This window comes from Vipera ursinii (assembly GCF_947247035.1).
Source record: "Vipera ursinii genome assembly, chromosome: 8".
Lineage (NCBI taxonomy): Eukaryota > Metazoa > Chordata > Lepidosauria > Squamata > Viperidae > Vipera > Vipera ursinii.
The window spans coordinates 2,631,680-2,649,263 of record NC_139519.1 but is presented as its reverse complement, the minus strand read 5'-3'; the positions used below and the strand labels follow the sequence as shown (position 1 = coordinate 2,649,263).

General features: G+C 46.1%; 2 protein-coding genes across 3 annotated transcripts in view; one reads left to right on the top strand and one right to left on the bottom strand.

Annotated features, from left to right (window-relative positions):
• The window catches only part of BOLA3 (bolA family member 3), a 460,366-nt gene that overhangs the window by 359,677 nt on the left and 83,105 nt on the right, over positions 1–17,584 (top strand). The window lies entirely within an intron of this gene.
• The window catches only part of LOC310643979 (hexokinase-2-like), a 42,596-nt gene continuing 34,000 nt past the window's right edge, over positions 8,989–17,584 (bottom strand). For both annotated transcript variants that reach the window (XM_083368711.1, XM_083368712.1), the window contains exons 12-18: positions 15,616–15,735; positions 14,831–14,926; positions 14,511–14,610; positions 13,535–13,718; positions 13,038–13,193; positions 11,619–11,852; positions 8,989–11,016 (exon numbers count right to left, since the gene is read on the bottom strand). In XM_083368711.1, the coding sequence (XP_083224837.1) occupies positions 10,872–11,016; positions 11,619–11,852; positions 13,038–13,193; positions 13,535–13,718; positions 14,511–14,610; positions 14,831–14,926; positions 15,616–15,735 (1,035 nt within the window). In that variant the 3' untranslated portion in view covers positions 8,989–10,871. The remainder of the gene's footprint in view (positions 11,017–11,618; positions 11,853–13,037; positions 13,194–13,534; positions 13,719–14,510; positions 14,611–14,830; positions 14,927–15,615; positions 15,736–17,584) is intronic.

Below are 17,584 nucleotides of genomic sequence, written 5' to 3'. Positions count from 1 at the left end.
AAAATTGGTTGCAGCGTTCCAGGTGTGGTCTCAATAGGCTTTTATAAAGTGGTACTAATACTTTATGTGATCTTGATTCTATGTCTCTGTTTATACAACTCAGGATTGTATTAGCTTTTTTTGGCTGCTGCTGCACACGGCTGGCTCGTAGTCAAGTGATTGTCCACTAGGACTCTAAGGTCCCTCTCACAGTTACTGTTTTTGAGCCAGGCCTTACCTAATCTGTACTTATATCTTTGACTGTGGTATCTCACTACTTACTTCTCTCCATGTGGATGTTGTAACATTTTGAATTATGTCATTTTCATCCCTGATATCCATGTATTACATGTTTGGTGGCATTTGCATGCTGACATCATGATGCTAGAATAGAACAGAGCTGGAAGGGGCCATGGAGGTCTTCTAGTCCAGGCCCCTGCTCAGGCAGGAGAACCTGTACCATTTCAGTCAATGGATACGATATCTTTTCCCTCTCCCCGTGGACATACTTCTGTTGGAGGTCCATTTGACAGCCATAGTTAGAAATGCTGTGAGGGAGTTGAATGAATAATGAAGTAAGACTTGTAACAAATGTCAAAAACAATTTAAAAGGTTTCTTTCATATGTAAAAAAAGAAAAAAAAGTCAAGGAAATGATCGGTCCACTAATGGGAGTTGATGGCAAAGAAGTGACAGGCAAGAGAAAGCAGAGCTGCTTAACTCATTCTTTGCATCTGTCTTCATGCAAAAAGAAAATAGTCCAACCTACCCAAAAAACCCATAAAAGATAGACTAGGGAATAGAAATTAAAATAAGCAAGAAAATGATAAGAGAACACCTGTCCACTCTAGATGAGTTCAAAACACTGGGACCTGATGGATTATATTCCAGAATTTTGAAGGAGCTAGCAGATGTGATCTCAGAAACATTAAATCATATCTTTCAAAGTTCTTGGAGCACCAAGGAATACCTGGGAAAGAGCTAATGTAGTTCCCATCTTCAAAAGAAAAAAGAAAAAAAAGCCAGATCCAGGAAACTACAGACCAATCAGCATGACATCAATACCTGGGAAGATGTTGGAAAAGATAATCAAGCAAAAGATCTGCGAACAGCTAGAAGCAAGCAAAGTTATAACCAGAAGCCAACATGGATTTGTCAAAAACAGATCATGCTAAACAAATCTTATTTCATTCTTTGACAAAGTGACTACATTAGTGGGCCAATGAAATGCCACAGATTTAGTATACTTGGACTTCAGTAAGGCATTTGACAAAGAAGACCACAAACTACTTCTCGGTAAGCTAGAAAAATGTGGGACTAGCAGCATCACCATCACATGAATTTGTAACTGGCTGGCAAACCATACTTGATGTGTGAAGTATTAGTACCACTTTCTAAAGCTTTAGTAAGACCACATTTAGAACACTGCATCCAGTTTTGGTCACCATGTTATAAAAAAGATGTTGAGACTCTGGAAAGAGTGCAGAGAAGAGCAACAAAGATGATTAAGGGCCTGGAAGCTGAAACATAATAATAATAAGTTGGAAGGGACCTTGGAGGTCATCTAGTCCAACCCCCTGCTCAGGCAGGAAACCCTATACCATTTAAGACAAGTGGCTGGCCAGTCTCTTCTTAAAAACTTCCAGTGTTGGAGCATTCACCACTTCTGGAGGCAGGTTGTTCCACTGGTTAATTGTTCTAACTGTCAGGAAGTTTCTCCTTAGTTCTAGGTTGCTTCTCTCCTTGACTGGTTTCCATCCGTTGCTTCTTGTCCTGCTTTCAGGTGCTTTGGAGAATAGCTTGACTCCCTCTTCTTTGGGGCAGCCCCTGAGATATTGGAACACTGCTATCATGTCACCCCTCACCCTTCTCTTCATTAAACTACACATACCCAATTCCAGCAACCATTCCCTATATGTTTTAGCCTCCAGTCTCCCAATCATCTTTGTTGCTCTTCTCTGTACTCTTTCTAGAGTCTCTTTTTTACATTCTGGTGACCAAAACTGGATGCAGTATTCCAGGTGTGGCCTTACCAAGGCATTGCAAAGTGGTATTAGTACTTCACGCGATCTTGTGAAGAACGGTTGCAGGAATTGAGAATGGCTAGTCTTAAGAAAAGAAGGATTAGGGCTGACATTATAGCAGTATTCCAGTATTTGAGGGGCTGCCAAAAGAAGTGGGGGTGGCTGGGTTAACCTATTCTCCAAAGCACCAGAAGGCAAGAAACAAAGTATAGAAACTAATCAAGGAGAAATTATCTTGACCCGTACCAATCGGGTTTCAGACCTGGACATAGCACAGAGACGGCATTGGTCGCACTGGTGAATGATCTCTGGCGGGCTCGGGACAGGGGTTGATCCTCTATCCTAGTCCTATTAGACCTCTCAGCAGCTTTTGATACCATCGACCATGGTATCCTACTGCGGCGTCTCAGGGGGCTGGGAGTGGGAGGCACCGTTTTACAGTGGTTCTCCTCCTACCTCCTGGGATGCTCACAGTCGGTGTTGATGGGAGGACAGAGGTCCACCCCGAGATCTCTCGTTTGTGGAGTCCCTCAGGGGTCGGTCCTCTCTCCCCTCCTGTTCAACATCTACATGAAGCTGCTGGGTGAGCTCATTCGTGGTTTCGGGGTGGGGTATCACCAGTACGCTGATGATACCCAACTTTTTCTTTCCACCCCGAACCAACCCAGTGATGCCCTCACTGTGATGTCCCGTTGCCTGGAGGCGGTCCGGGTTTGGATGGGGAGAAACAGGCTTTGTCTCAATCCTGACAAGACTGAGTGGCTGTTCATACCGGCATCTCGGGCTGACCAGCCTTCTCCATCATTAACAATAGGGGATGAGGTATTACCCCCCGTTGATAGGGCTCGCAACTTGGGAGTCCTCCTGGATTCACAGCTCAGTTTGGAAGATCATATAGGAGCCGTGACCAGGGGGGCTTTTGCACAGATTCGCCTGGTGCTCCAGTTGCGTCCCTATCTGGACCGAGATGCTCTACGTACAGTCACTCATGCGCTCGTGACCTCCCGGTTAGACTACTGCAATGGCCTCTACATGGGGCTGCCCTTGAGGACCACCCAAAGGCTTCAACTGGTGCAGAATTCAGCCACGCGAGTTTTGATGGGAGCTTTCTGATAGTCCCGTGTAACACCTCTTCTCCGTGAGCTGCATTGGCTTCCAGTTGCCCTCCGGGTGAGATTCAAGGTGCTGGTAATGACCTATAAAGCCCTAAATGGCTTGGGTCTGGACTATCTAAGGGAACACCTGCTGCCGGCATCATCTTCCCATCGTCCTGTGCGCCCCCACAGGGAGGGCCTTCTTAGGGTACCGCCGGTTAATGAATGCTGGCAGGTTATTCCCAGGGGAAGAGCGTTCTCTGTGGGTACGCCAGCCCTATGGAACCAACTACCCACAGAACTTAGGACTACCCCCGACCTTCGCTCATTTCGCCGGGACCTGAAAACTTGGCTCTTCGATCTGTTTGGTCCAGACTGTGGGGTTGTTAATTTAAATGGGTTTTAGATTTACTCTTGGGGCTTGAATTTAATTTAATTGTTTTATTTGTTTTTAATTTTTTGTATTCATGGTTTTAACTGCCCTGTAAACTGCCCTGAGTCCTATGGGAATAGGGCGGTATACAAATCCAATAAAATAAAGTAAATAAATAAAATAAAAGCAACCTAGAACTAAACTAAACTAAATTTCCTGACAGTGAGAAGAACTAACCAGTGGAGCGGAAGTTACCTTCAGAAGTTGTGGGTGCTTCATCATTAAATGTTTTTAAAAAGAAACTGGACAGCCTCTTTCTTCCCTGAAGTGGCATAGGGTCTTTGACTAGAAGACCTACAAGGTCCCTTCCAGCTCTATTCTGTTATTCTGTTAATTGCTTTTTTCATTGATCCGTCTGACAGTAACCGTATTCAGGCCACATGTTCGCTGCTGTGACACGAGGCAGCAGCTAAATATGGATCTGTCACTACTGAGAAGCTGCCTTGGAGCTAAGAAACAGTTCTCTAGGTTGCATTTTGACTGTTGTTGCCACTTCAGATGCACAGTGGGAGAAAGCGGGGGGGGGGCAGAGCTGTCTTGCTCACCATCTCCTGAGAAGTTGTGCAATGAAATCACGTTCATCTGCTTGTGCGGCTTCTAAAAGCAGTGCTTGCTAATATGGAAGTGGGACTCCCACTCAGCAGAGTTAATGTTTTCTCTCCTTGGGAAGGGGAGGGGGGAGAATGAGGAGGGAAAGGAAGCTGTTCTTTCAAACATTCCATGTCAAATGTTGAAGATACATTGAATGCTTGTTAGCAGCGGTTCCATTCAGAGCCTGCCTCTGACAGTATGAGAAGGATTTCTCTCATAGAAACAAGCATCGTCAAATATACAGCTCAGCTTCTTTGATGTTGTGCTGCCACCATGTGGGTGTTTGGAAAAATTATAATATGCTATCTTATCTGGGTCAGCTAACCCCTCCTTCCCTATGACATATTTCCTCCTTCTCCTGACCATGTGTCCTACACTCCTCCCTTTTCTGGGATGGACTTCCTCCTTCTTGCTCCGGGGGGCTCTCCTCCATAATCGGCACCAGCAGACACACGTGCTCCTCCATAACCGGCAAATACGTGTGCAGACACTGGGAGTCGATACTGTCTTTTGACCTTGAATTACCGTCTATATATCATCTGACTACACCTCGTCAGCTGTAATCTCATCTGCATGCAAATAAAGGTATTTCTAGATGATCAAGGTATTTCATGAGTTCTGCTATCTGGAAGAGAGCTGTTAACAGTGATAACATCCGCTTATATAGACCAGCACAGGGGTCTTAACAAAGGGATCAATCACAATACAGCAGCTTGATCCAGAATACTTGCTTGCAGATAACATGCACATATATGAAGCTGTCTTTTGACTATTCCTTCTTTTTTTCAAGTGGAGGGAGGCGGGAGAGGAAAGATAGAAAGCAAATTCCCCTCCCCCGCAGAATGGCAGGCCCCAAACAAGAGCACATATGCAGGGAAAACAATAAGAATTTGGGGACCTGACATATCCCCCCCCTAGAAAAATGGGAAATCCACCTAGAAGACAGAAAAAAGGAAAGCAAAAAGAAACAATACAGACATATCATTCAGATTTATCATGATATGTAGCGTGGAAACGTTTGAGAAGTCTAGGGCCTCTAACATATTTCTTGTACACCCACTCATTCTGGGCGGAAGGGAGATCTTTCCAGGCTACTAGGTACTGAGTCACCCCTTGATATTTTCAAGAATCCAAAATATCTTTAATTTCAAAATGTTGTTCACCTTCAAACATGATAGGTCTGGGAACCTGAGATGTAGGAGGCCTAAGGTTAGAGGTAGCCTCTGGTTTGAGCAAGCTGCAATGGAAAACAGGGCGGATTTTACATAGATTTTTTGGCAAGTCCAATTCAACCATCACAGGGTTGATGATCCGCTTGACAGAGAATGTTCCTACAAATTTAGGGCCTAATTTCTTTGAAGGTTGTAAAGATTACAAATGCGTAGTGGAGAGGTATATCCTGTCCCCATATTTATATGGTTTTTGCAGCCATTGTGTTTTTTTCTTGACTTTCTTGTTTTTCTTTTTCAGTGGTATTGTGCTGGTATGGGCTTTTATGATAGAATTTTTTAGAGTTTCCCATGCTTCTTGAGTTGTTTTCCTCTTTACAATTTTCATCCATGGAACCTTTCCTACGTTCTCTCTGAGTTTGTTAAAATCAGCTCTTTTGAAGTTTAACATTGGTTGAATTATTTTCTATTGCTTGTGTTTGCATTGTATTGAATTCCAGTATAATGTGATCACTTTCCCCAAGGTTCTGGCAACTTCAACTCCCTTTATCACTTCTTCTCTATTAGTAAGAATTAGGTCCAGTATAGCTTTACTTCTAGTTCCCTCCTCCACCTTTTGGATGACAAAGTTGTCGGCTAGGTTGGTTAGGGATCTGTTTGATCTCCCACTTGCTGCAGAGTTTGTCTCCCAACTGATATCTGTGTAGTTGAAGTCTCTCATTACTACTTTGTTACATTTGTTAACTGGTTGGCAAATAGTCCATCTATTTCTTCTGATTGGTTGGATGGCCTGTAATATATACCTATGGCAATGTCACTTTTCCCTCCTTTCATACTGACCCATATAGATTACTATTGTTTCTAGTTCACCCTGTTTGTTCCCCAAGCTTTGGGCATTAGTATATAAACATTTTAAGTCCATGGGTATGTCCATGGGTATGTTTCCTGCATCTCCTGATTGTTGTTTGATCTTTTTTTCTCATCACTCCCTACGTCTTTGTTTGATTTGTTTTCTTGGGATTTATGGTTGGTTTTGTGTTCTAGAGATTCTAAAAATTGGTCACCCTTCCCCCTCAATTTTAGTTTAAAGCCCTCCTGATGAGTTGGGCCAGTCTTTTTCCGAGTACATTTTCCCATTTTCATGAGGTGCAGCCTATCCCTTGCCAACAGTCCTTTGCATAGGAAATGCAGTCCATCGTCCAGAAAACTAGTTTTCTTGGCAACACCAACCCTTTTGCCAGTGGTTTATTTCTAGAATTCTTTTTCCCCTCAATGGGTGTTAGCCTTTTGTTGGGAGTACTGATGAGAACACTACTTGTGCTCCTAGCTCAACTTTATTGCTTAGTTGCTTTATAGACTCTCAGCATTGTGCTCATGTTCTTTGCTGTGTCATTCGTCCCAATGTGAAGGAGTAGGAGAAGGTAGTCATCTGTGGGCCTAATTATTTTGGTTACGTTCTCAGCCATGTCTTTGATTTTTGCTCCAGGGAGACAACATACTTCCCTGAATTGTATGTCCAGTCTGCAGATGGCTGCTTCCGTTCCTTTGAGAATAGAATCTCCTATCAACAGCACTTGCCTTCTTTTTTTGGAAGGCGATTTTTCTCTTTGTCTCAGGAGTGTTTGTTGATGTGACTTTTTTAGGGATATTTGGTGTTGTTTCTTTGCTAGGTGTCTGCATGTTTTCTTTGAGGGGGAGGTTGTAGGTCTGTTTATTTCCATCTAGGGGGAGAAATTGATTGTTCAGTTTTAATGGGGCTGCTTCTTGTTGGCTTAAATTGGGCAATAGGGGTTTGTTAGATGTATGCTGCTTCAATTATTGTGTTTCCTTCTATGTGTGACATACCTCCATGTCTTCCTCCAAGGGTTTATCAGCAGGGTCAGATCCTCTGGGAGTTATTTTTTCATTGTTTGGTTCGGTTTGGGTAAGCTTTCTTGTGTAGGTTGGAGTTTGGCTAGAGTTGCCTCTACATCCTACTTTTTCCTCTAGTATTTCATAGTTTACATTTAATGCATGTATAATTTGGGTGTTCTTTGGGCATAAGCACATACATGGAGCATGTATTGCATACCACAATAGTATCTGTCACCTGTTCCATGAGTTTGTTGTTTGAAAATCCCTCTTTTTGGTTGGTGGATGTGTTTTGCTGTTAATCTGGTTTCTACCATCTCTGTTCTAGGTAATTATGCCTATAGTTTTTTGTATCCTATATTTTGCAAATCAAAATAGCATTGGTTTCTTTTTCCAAGTCTGCTGTGTAGTTGCCATTCACAGTCCCCATTCTACTGGTCTGCTGCTGTTTGCAGTCCCCAGTCTGCTGGTCTACTTCTGTTCATAGTCCCCGGTCTACTGGTTTGCAGCCGTTCACAGCATCTGGTCTATTGCCATCCGCAGCACCCGGTCTACTGCCGTCTGCAGCACCTGATCTACTGCTGTCCGCAGTACCCAATTTACTGCCGTCCGCAGGCCCTGGTCTACTGCCACCCACAGCACCCAGTCTACTGCCATCCGCAGGCCCTTGTCTACTGTGCTGTAGCATTCTACCACTCTAACAGCTCCGCAGCCATGTGACTCCCATTTGCTGGTTTGTCACGCAGATGTTCTGCTTCCTTCAGCAAACAAGGCTGTCTGGATCGTTCACAGTAAGCTCTCCTCTTCTCTCCTTGGCTGCCTCTCTTCTCTGCTCCACTATCCTCACCGGCTCTCCTGTTTCTCCTTTTGTGCCAGTCATTGCGCTGCCCTGTCAGCTTTCCTCTCCGCCACTTTCAGCCGAGCCACGTTGCGCTCACCAATGGCATGTTCCTGAGGTCTGACGGATTCCCCCATCTGACCCACGAGGCCGTAGCCAGGCCTACTGTATGTTAACTCTAACCCCCATTGCCCCCCAACCCTAATGGGAGATGGGAAGCCCGGGGGGGGGGAACGGAAAAACGTGGGTGGGGAAAAAACATTTTTCCCATTTTTGTTTGGAAATAAAGGGAAAAAAACCTATTTTTTTCACAAGTTTTCCAGGTTTTTCAAGGCCTTCCCATCTCCCATTATGAGTTGGTGGGCAGTGGGGATTAGAGTTAACATACCGTAGGCCTGGCAGGGGCATTCGGTGTGATGCACAAGGCAGCAAACGGCTGTGGCCTGCTGAAACCAGCCATTTGCTGCCTCCTGCCCAATGCCGCATCCATGAGGCCGCGGAACAAGCCGGGTGGCCGTAAGGAACTGGTATAATGGCACGTGGGACACAAGGTAGAAAGATCCACCAGGCCTCATGGCAGTGGCATTGAGTGTGATGTGCGAGGTGGTTAACGGATGCAGCCGGTGGCAAAAGGCCACGTCGCACTGAAACCGGCCATTTGCTGCCTTGCACATCACACCTAATGCCACTGCCATGAGGCTGCGAAACAAACCAAGTAAGGAACTGGCATACCAGTACCAGTGGGTCAGATTCCCCCTCCCCCAATGTAAAACTGTGAGAGTCAAAGGTCTATTATTATGTCTCAGCTCAGGGCTCTACCATCGCCCTCTTCCCAAGCCTGGCCTGGAGCCTCCCTGCAACACCCCCCCCCCCACACACACACACACACCAAACCCAAATCTGACAAAATTCTAATTATTTTCTTTCTTTCCAGTTAACAATCTTATTAAGCATATGGTGCTGTTCACTAAACCAAGCACACTACTAAGAAAATACAAGGCATTTCTACATTCTTTCCAATCTCATAATGTTAATTCCAGAGAAAAATACATACATGGAATTACAGTACATCAAATATTATTTGTTTTCAATTATTTCAGTAGACAGGTATTGTTTGCAGTCAAGCCTCCACAAAAAGGTTTGGAATTGGATTATTCATTTTGTTCTTCCTTTATAAAAATAGATAAAATTTAATATTTGTCCCAACACAAATTTTCATTTGGTCTTTTCCACACAGGCTGTTTGGAATGGTTCCTCTTTATTGCAAGATTAAAGCTTTCCTAAAATAGTCAATCATTTTAAATGCTTAAAAGAATAGGATGTGTATTTTTAAATGGAACATTTTCTTGAACATTTCTATTTCAGTTATCCAAGCTATAAATATATATATATACACACACAAGAGATAAAAAAAATAGAAGAAATAATTTCTCTTCAAAACGACCAAATGTACTGACCAAAATGCAATGGATGTCACAGGCAAAGCTTGACTCCTGTGAACTAGGCCTTCTGCCATAAAAGGAGCTCTTTGCCGCTCGTGGTCTGTGAGGAAAGCAGCTTTTCCCTCTGGTTGGATTCAGAACTAGAAGGTGAGCTTGTCACTTGTAGGAGGCTGTGGAAAGCCAGGAAGGGAGTCTGCCATCCCAGCTGCCCGCCTGGCTTTTCGGAGGCTGCTTCCCTGCAGCGGCCTCCCTCAGAAGCCAACGGTTTCCACACCTTGGCCCTCAACACTTCAAAACGCAACACTTCAAAATGCAAGAAACAGGTGATGAAGGGGCTTCCCTTTCCCCCACAGAAGGACCCAGGGGGTTGTGTAGCCCCAAACCTGGCAGAAGTGAAAACTCAAGAAAGCAGATTCAGAGAGGCTGTAAACTGACTGGATTGGCTGAGAAAGCGGCACCCCAGGGACCATATCCAGGGTCTCTTCTGCAGCTGATGGGCTTGTGGTTTGCAACGGCTCAGGTGCTCCCAGAGCACAACTGCAAGGCCCACAATTAGCCAGCACGATGGGATCTCCGCCTGGTGTCCTCATTTTCAGGTTTCATGGAGCAGTCTTGGAAAGGGGCCTTTTCCTTCCCAGCCCTGTTTTCAACTTGCAGAGAGGTAATTTCTAAAGTACTCCCCTCTTGAGAATTTTTGGACAGAAAACTTGCTGTAAACCTCCCTCTCTGCCCTTTCCCCCTCCCTTCCCCAACGTATCTCCAGCTAGAGAACTAAGAAGCTGGTTTTCAAGCTGTGAGGGAAAATGGAGATGGGGATTCTCAAACGCCCAGGGAGTCTCCCTCCCTCTCGGATGGGGTCACAACAGTCCTTTAGAAGGACCCTTCAGATTGATGGGGGTGGGATTTGTTTCCAGCAGAAAAGAGCAGCCAGGCCACTGACGCTTGGCCACACCAACTCTGGATGGAAATGCAGCCTCTCCAAGGGGAGATGAGCAGGCAGCTTCTCGGCCTCCTGTGATGTCGGCTCACTCAAATCCCCGGAGCTTACCTCAAGAATCATGATTGCAGAAGATCCCTGCTCTCCTAATACCAACACTTGCTATCCTACTAAAAATGTTTAAGTTGTAATGTAAGTAGATTCATTGACTTTAGTGGAAATGGGTGTGCTTCTGCTATGCTCTGGTCTGGGCCTAGCTCAGGGCCAGGCACTTCAGATGTGACATGGACACGGGGTGATCAGCAATGGTGAAAGACACTGAACAGCCATTGGAGATTGGCTGGAAGAAGCAGCCCTTATCCTACAGGGAGGCTCCTTATCTATGTGCAAAGGACCCAGCCCAGATGGGGTCCACTAGGAACAATTTTGGAAGACACAAGGATTCTGCCCGGAGTGGTCTGGAAACTGGGCAGGGAGGGAGCAGCAGTCACGCCTGGGTGTTCGGGGGCCCCTCTCAGTGCTGGCCAGCATCCCGCATCCGACATGCCACCGCAGTGATAAGGGCCGCCCCCTTCCCGCTGCCGTCCTCGGACTGAAGGAAGGTCACCTCACACTTGGGCGAAAGCTGCTTCACGGTTTCGTGCATCACCTTAGAGAAGCTGCAGAGAGAGCAGAAAGGAACAGGATGACAGTCATCTGACTTTTTCCTCTCCCCCTCATCTCCTTTCCCTCTGCCCTTGGGCCTTTTTCGCTTTCATTTGTCTTTCTTAGCCTTGCAACAAACATGCCAGCGATCCTCAGTTTTTAACTGTTTCTACAAATTATTTCTGGGTCTGCTTTAAGAGATTTATTCTCAAATATTTGAGGAAATAGAGATCCAATAACTGCACCTCTTGTTGTGGTGCAATCACGCTACAGAATGATACATCAAGCTACGTTGTGCTTGCAAAAATGTGAAAGACGCCTCCGTGCAAATGGCAGAAGACGCTGGGACCAATTTGTGCGGCAGAAAGCCCCCTAGATCTATTCTAACCTCCCTCCCCTTTCTACCTTCCATCTCATGCAGTTGTTATTTTAGGTCAGTATTGCTCAACCTTGGCAACTTTAAGAAGCGTGGACTTCAACTCCCAGAATTCCCCAGCCAGTATTCTCAGAACTGAACAAATGCTGGCTGGGAAATTGGTCTACGTGTCTTAAAGATGCCGAAACGCTGCTTTAGGGCCTCAAACCTCCTCTTCCCAGGCCAAGCAGAGAAACTTACTGAGGATGGAGTTTGTAGAGGGTCCCATCCACACCGACGGTGATCTTAAGGAAATCCAAATCTCGATTCTCTCGGATCTTGTCCACCACTGCGGCCACTCCTGCCCCACACAGCTGAGCGGCACGTTGAGCGATCACAGTGCACACCTCCTTCACAATGATGCTGTCGTCACATGTGCTCTTCAGCCCAAGGTCCTGGAGGATGTGCCGGACCTGGAGCAGCGCCAGGCAATCACTGGGGGCACAAGATGGGGCACACAGGCTTAGGAATTGGGTGGGGAGGAAAGGCGGGTCTTGTCCGTTCTGCTGGAATGGGCCTGGCCTGATGTAGCAAGCAAGGATCACAACCTTGATGGAGATAGGCAGGAATCGCCAGCTAGGTAAGAGGCTGAACACACTTTAAGTCCAGTTCAGCAAGAGAACATTTGGAAGGGGCTCAAACTCCTCCCTAATTCACAGGAATGGAAGAAGCGGGAGATGGCCCAGCACAATCAGACTTGCATTCTGTTATTATAGTCCATCTCAATAAAAGTGGCTTTAGCTTCCCTGTTCTGGCCTACTTGGTGGGGCTGGTAATGCCCCCATCATCATTCTGACACAAAACAAGTATTAGCTTCAGAAAGACCCTCTCTTGCCCTGGCTTCAATTAGCGCTGGAATGCAAACACGTTCTGAACTTCTATCTAAAATGGAACCCAATGGAAATTCCAAGGGGCGACTGAGATAAGAACAATCTTCAGTTACTTCCCAGTTCATTTATGATGAATTGGAAAGTTCAGCAACTTGGCAACCCAGAATATTTTATTGCAGATTCACCTGTCCTTCTTTCAAATAACTGTTATGGGCTTCTACCTGTTATGACTTTTCACAGAAAATAATCCAATTAATGCTCTTGTAATGCATGTCTGTGAGAGGTTATATATGTACTTCTTGCAGGTTTGCCTTACACAAAGAATATGTAGCAAAGGAAAATCACACTATCTTTTCCATCTCACATTGGAAGAAAACAGCAATAAGAATTATGCGTGTTCATTGCATGATGCAAATACTACATAACATACAGAGCTAAGGCTCTGCTACATTTCCACTTCAACTTTAGGACCAGAATACAACTGCTCCCATGGAAATACCGCAGCAACCTTCTCCAACTTGGCTGGGTCAGATGTTATGGTGATTGGGAAAGGCTACAGAAGGGAAAGTAAACCTGGCCACTAGGAGGCAGTAGTCATTCTGAAGGAAGAAGCTGAACTATCTTTTTGCTTGTCCCATAATTAATAAACAAGAATTTGGGCCTTCCAGGAGAGCCCAAGGAAGGTCCAAGAAGGGGAAGATGCAGACAGCCATTTCTGCCTCCCTCTTCTCTGCTTGTGGTCAGTGGAGATTCTGGCCCCAGATCCTGTTCAGATCTGACCTGATCTCACCTCTCAATTTGAGACAGGAACTTGGTTTTAAAGATCCCCTTGGTCTTTAGCCGTTCAGAGATTCTCCCACGGAAGAGCAGTCCTCGCTTGGTGAAATCGATCAGGATATTGCGGACAATTTCTCCCAGGTACATCCCACTGATCATCTTCTCAAATCTGAAACGTTGGGAGGGAGAATAAGGTTGTGAACACTCAAGGAAACTAACTCACATGCTAAACCTCATTACTGCTCAGCAACAAATAATGCCCAGCTAAATAAACTACATTATAGTCTAGACTAGGACCCTGTTTGCATAACATGCTCTGACAATGGCTGGGTCCCCCCCAAAATGTGGAACCAATCCTATTTCATTAGAATATAGGCATGTTGCGGAATCCAGCAAGGATGGGTGCAGGTAGATCAGGGATAGTGGATCCCATTAATCACACACTCCTCTGTGCCTGCTAAACCTAGAGGAAAACAAAGGCCCATGAAGAGCTTCCCCAAGTTCACTCACCGTTGCTTCCCAGGGTTGAGGGAATTCTCGTCCACAATGGCATCAAACTCTGTCCAGAACGCCTCCAAACAGCCGTTGTCCCCAAAGGCGCCCCACTCCATATTGACACACATCCTGCCTTTGTCCCCAGCCACCAGCTCCACATTTCTCAGCTCCTCCATGTAGCAGGCATTGGTGCCAGTTCCTGGGAAAGCAACAGGAGAGGGTTTTAAAGGCCAAAGAAACAGCTTCCACTTTTTGATGAAGAGGCAGTAGGTAGAAAAAGTGACATGGACCAAAGGATCAAGCATGATGTGACTCCATCACCGAGAATGACAGCAACAAAAACTCCTGTTGCTACAGAGGTCAACTGCAGAGGTAGAGCAGCTCAGCAAGAAACCGAGCCGCTGCCCTCCGATGCCACGGACAGGCAAGCTGGAAAGACCGGGTACTGCAAGAAACGCCCAAACTCTGGGTTACTGACATAAGATCCAATATAGGATCTTTTAATTGTTGTTGTTGTATGAAGCACACAACACATGCCAACCACATGGTTGAGAGTCTACAAGTCCTGGGAGGAAGGAAACAAAACAGGACAGAAGACTCCTGGGACAGCATCTTCAGCCTAACTTCCACCAGGCAAATGTACCACAAAGTTCTGAGAGTTGGATTTTGTTTTATTGTTTTGTATATTAATTTGATTATCATTAAGTTGCTAAATAAGAAGCCAACTAATGAAACTAATGAAGCCAACAAAGCTCTGGATTCAGGAGCCAGAGTGGGGCTGAGCATCACCCACAACAACAGGAGGGCTGAGCACTACTCCGCTTCTCGCCTGCAGCCCCCTTCATCCCAACAGAAGGAGACAATATATCTCCAGCTGGTTGGCTTCATTCGTGAAGAAGGTGGGCCAGGGATGATGTTCTTGGGGTGGAAGAGGGCAGAATCCCCTCCATCAATTACATCGCTGCTTTAACAAGCGAGGCTGGGTGCTTACCAACAATAAGTCCCACTTCACAAAGAGGGTCTTCATACCCACAACTCATCATGGTGCCCACTGTGTCGTTCACCAAAGCTACCACATCCAGTTCAAACTCCTAAGGAGAAGAAAGAAAAAGGGTTTCGGCCTGCAGTCTTTTCTACGAGGGAACAGGAAACCACCCCAATGTAAAAAAGGAATTAGAAATAAAAATTAGTCAACCTCAGTCCACATTAAGCATATTCCAAATATCGCTCCTTTGGTTTTGTTTCAGGCCAAGTGTTTCTCTCCAGAATGGATCGATTTTGCAATTAGAAATACCTATTTCAGAGATATACCTTCCTTCTGAGGATGGCTTCCTTCAGCAGCCCCACAACATTTTCTCCTTCACAACCAGAAGCGCTGAATCCCTTGGTCCACTGCAGGAGGATTCCCTGAGAGGAAAGGAGTGCAGAAATCAGCTCCCACCTCAGAATCAACCCGGAACAACTTCTCTGTGCGGCCTCAAGTTAAGCGACCAGCAAAAACCTATCCAGCTTATTTTTAAACATGCAGATGCTCTCAACAGCTACAAGTTTAATAAGCAAACAAAGCAAAGTTATGTGCTTCTAGATCTCCTTCCTTGCTTCCATCAGCTACTTCAACTACCCTCAGGAATCCAAGGTTTGTCTCATACTAATTCATGGCCAATTGATCAAGCCATCTTGCAGGGTTAACACTGTACTGAAATACACACCAAACAGCAACCACCATCCCGGGGCCTTCTCAACATGGCTCCTTCCTGGCTGGTTTTAGGAAAGCTATGAAAAAAGGCTTATTCCAACAGCCCTTGGACTGCCCATCAGTTTCTCAGTCCCTCGGGGGGGGGAGGGGGGCAGGTGTCTGAATCAATTAAATGACTAACCTTCCTGGTGGTCTCTTGACCAATTCTAACATTATAGGTACCTTTTGCTTTCATTGCTTTTTAACCCAACTTGATACCTTTGGGCTGCCTGGTGCTGTTTGTCATCGGACCTGCCCACAAGTTTAGCAGCACACACACACACACACACACACACACACACACACACACACAAACCACATACACACAGAGACAATTTGAAAGCAGCTGGAGAAGCTGTACCTCATCAAGTCTGTTTTGCTGACAAGGGAAAGAGAAGGTAAATCCTAGGGGGAGTGAAGCGCCCTTCATCCCCATGTACTCCAGGAAGTCCGAAATGCAATTAACGATGTGATCGAAGAGCTGCAGGGAGAAACAAGGGGCGGAGCTGCAAACCTGAGTTGCACCTGGCACTGCCAGCCGGAATGCCCCGTCCCCTTGGGAGGAGGGGAGGGGAGCAGGCCTGAGCCGAGAGGACTGAAGGACCTCTGGAAGGGACCCTGCGGTTCCCATCTTCGTATCTAAAACTACAGGACACACCTCCAAGTCTGGCTTCCTCCATCACAGCATACCCAAACCTCGAAGGTAGGGCTAGTGGAAGTGGCCTGGATATTCACACTAAAATGCTCCTCTTGTCATTGTAGCTTCCCTAACTTGAGGATGGAGACTGGGTGAAAAAGGCATCCCAGTCAAAGTTCCAGCTGTGAGTTACTTCCTTTTGCATGGGATAAAGTTCCTCTCGCCGTAGAATAGAACAGTTGGTATGCAGAAAGGCAGAGCATCATCAGCTCCCCCTCTCCTAAAATATTTCCACCCCTGTATAACCAAATGGCTGTGAAAAAGGTCCGGGCTGTTGCTTCTGGGACAAAGACCTGCAGCCAAAGCCGTCTCTCAGGCATTGTTCTAGAGCAGGGGTGGGCAACCTTGGCTCTTTTATGACTCGTGGACTTCAGCTCCCAGAATTCCTGAGCCAGCACGGCTCAGCTTGGAAACCTCTCCCTTTCCCCTCAGCATGGCTGGCTCAGGAATTCTGGGAGTTGAAGTCCACGAGTCATAAAACAGCCAAGGTTGCCCACTCCTGCTCTAGAACAATGCTTCTCAAACGTGCCAACTTTAAATTGGATGGAGTTCAACGCCCAAATTCCCTGGACAGCCTCCACAAGGGAAGGAAGGTTGCATTTTCCAGAAGAAACCCAGCATGGCAGGGGTAAAACAGGACTGGAAGCCTTTTAACAGAATAACGGAATTGGAAAGGACCTTAGAGGTCTTCAAGTCCAACCCCCTGCTCAGGCCGGAAACCCTATACCATTTCAGACAAGTGGCTGTCCAGTCTCTTCTTAAAACCTTCCAGTGTTAAAACATTCACAGCTTCTGGAGGCAGGTTGTTCCACTGGTTAATTGTTCCCAGTGTCAGGAAATTTCTCTTTAGTTCCAAGTTGCTTCTCTCCATGATTAGTTTCCATCCGTTGCTTCTTGTCCTGCCTTCAGGTGCTTTGGAGAATAGGTTGACCCCCCCTCTTCTGTAGGGCAGCCCCTCATATTAGAACATACCTATCATGCCTCCCCTGGTCCTTTTCACTATAAAGGTAAAGGTAAAGGTTCCCCTGCACGTGTGTGCTAGTCGTTTCCGACTCTAGGGGCCAGTGCTCATCTCCGTTTCAAAGCCGAAGAGCCAGCGCTTGTCCGAGGACGTCTCCGTGGTCATGTGGCCGGCATGACTAGACGCCAAAGGTGCACGGAACGCTGTTACCTTCCCACCGGAGTGGTCCCTATTTTTCTTCTTGCATTTTCACGTGCTTTCGAACTGCTAGGTTGGCAGAAGCTGGGACGCGTAACAGGCGCTCACTCTGCTACGCGGCACTCGGGATTCGACCCACCAAACTGCCGACCTTCTGATCGACAAGCTCAGCGTCCTAACCCACTGAGCCACCGTGTCCCTTTTCACTATAGACATACCCAATTCCTGGAACCCTTCTTTGTATGTTTTAGCCTCCAGGTCTAATCATCTTTGCCACTCTTTTCTGCACTCTTGCCAGATTCTCAACATCTTTTTCATAATATAGTGACCAAAGCTGGATGCAGTATTCCAGGTGTGGTCTTACCAAGGTTTCATAAAGTGGTACTAGCACTTCTTGTGATCTTGATTCTATCTGGTAATGCAGCCTAGGACTGCATTGGCCTTTTCGGCAGCTACAGCACATTGCTGGCTCAC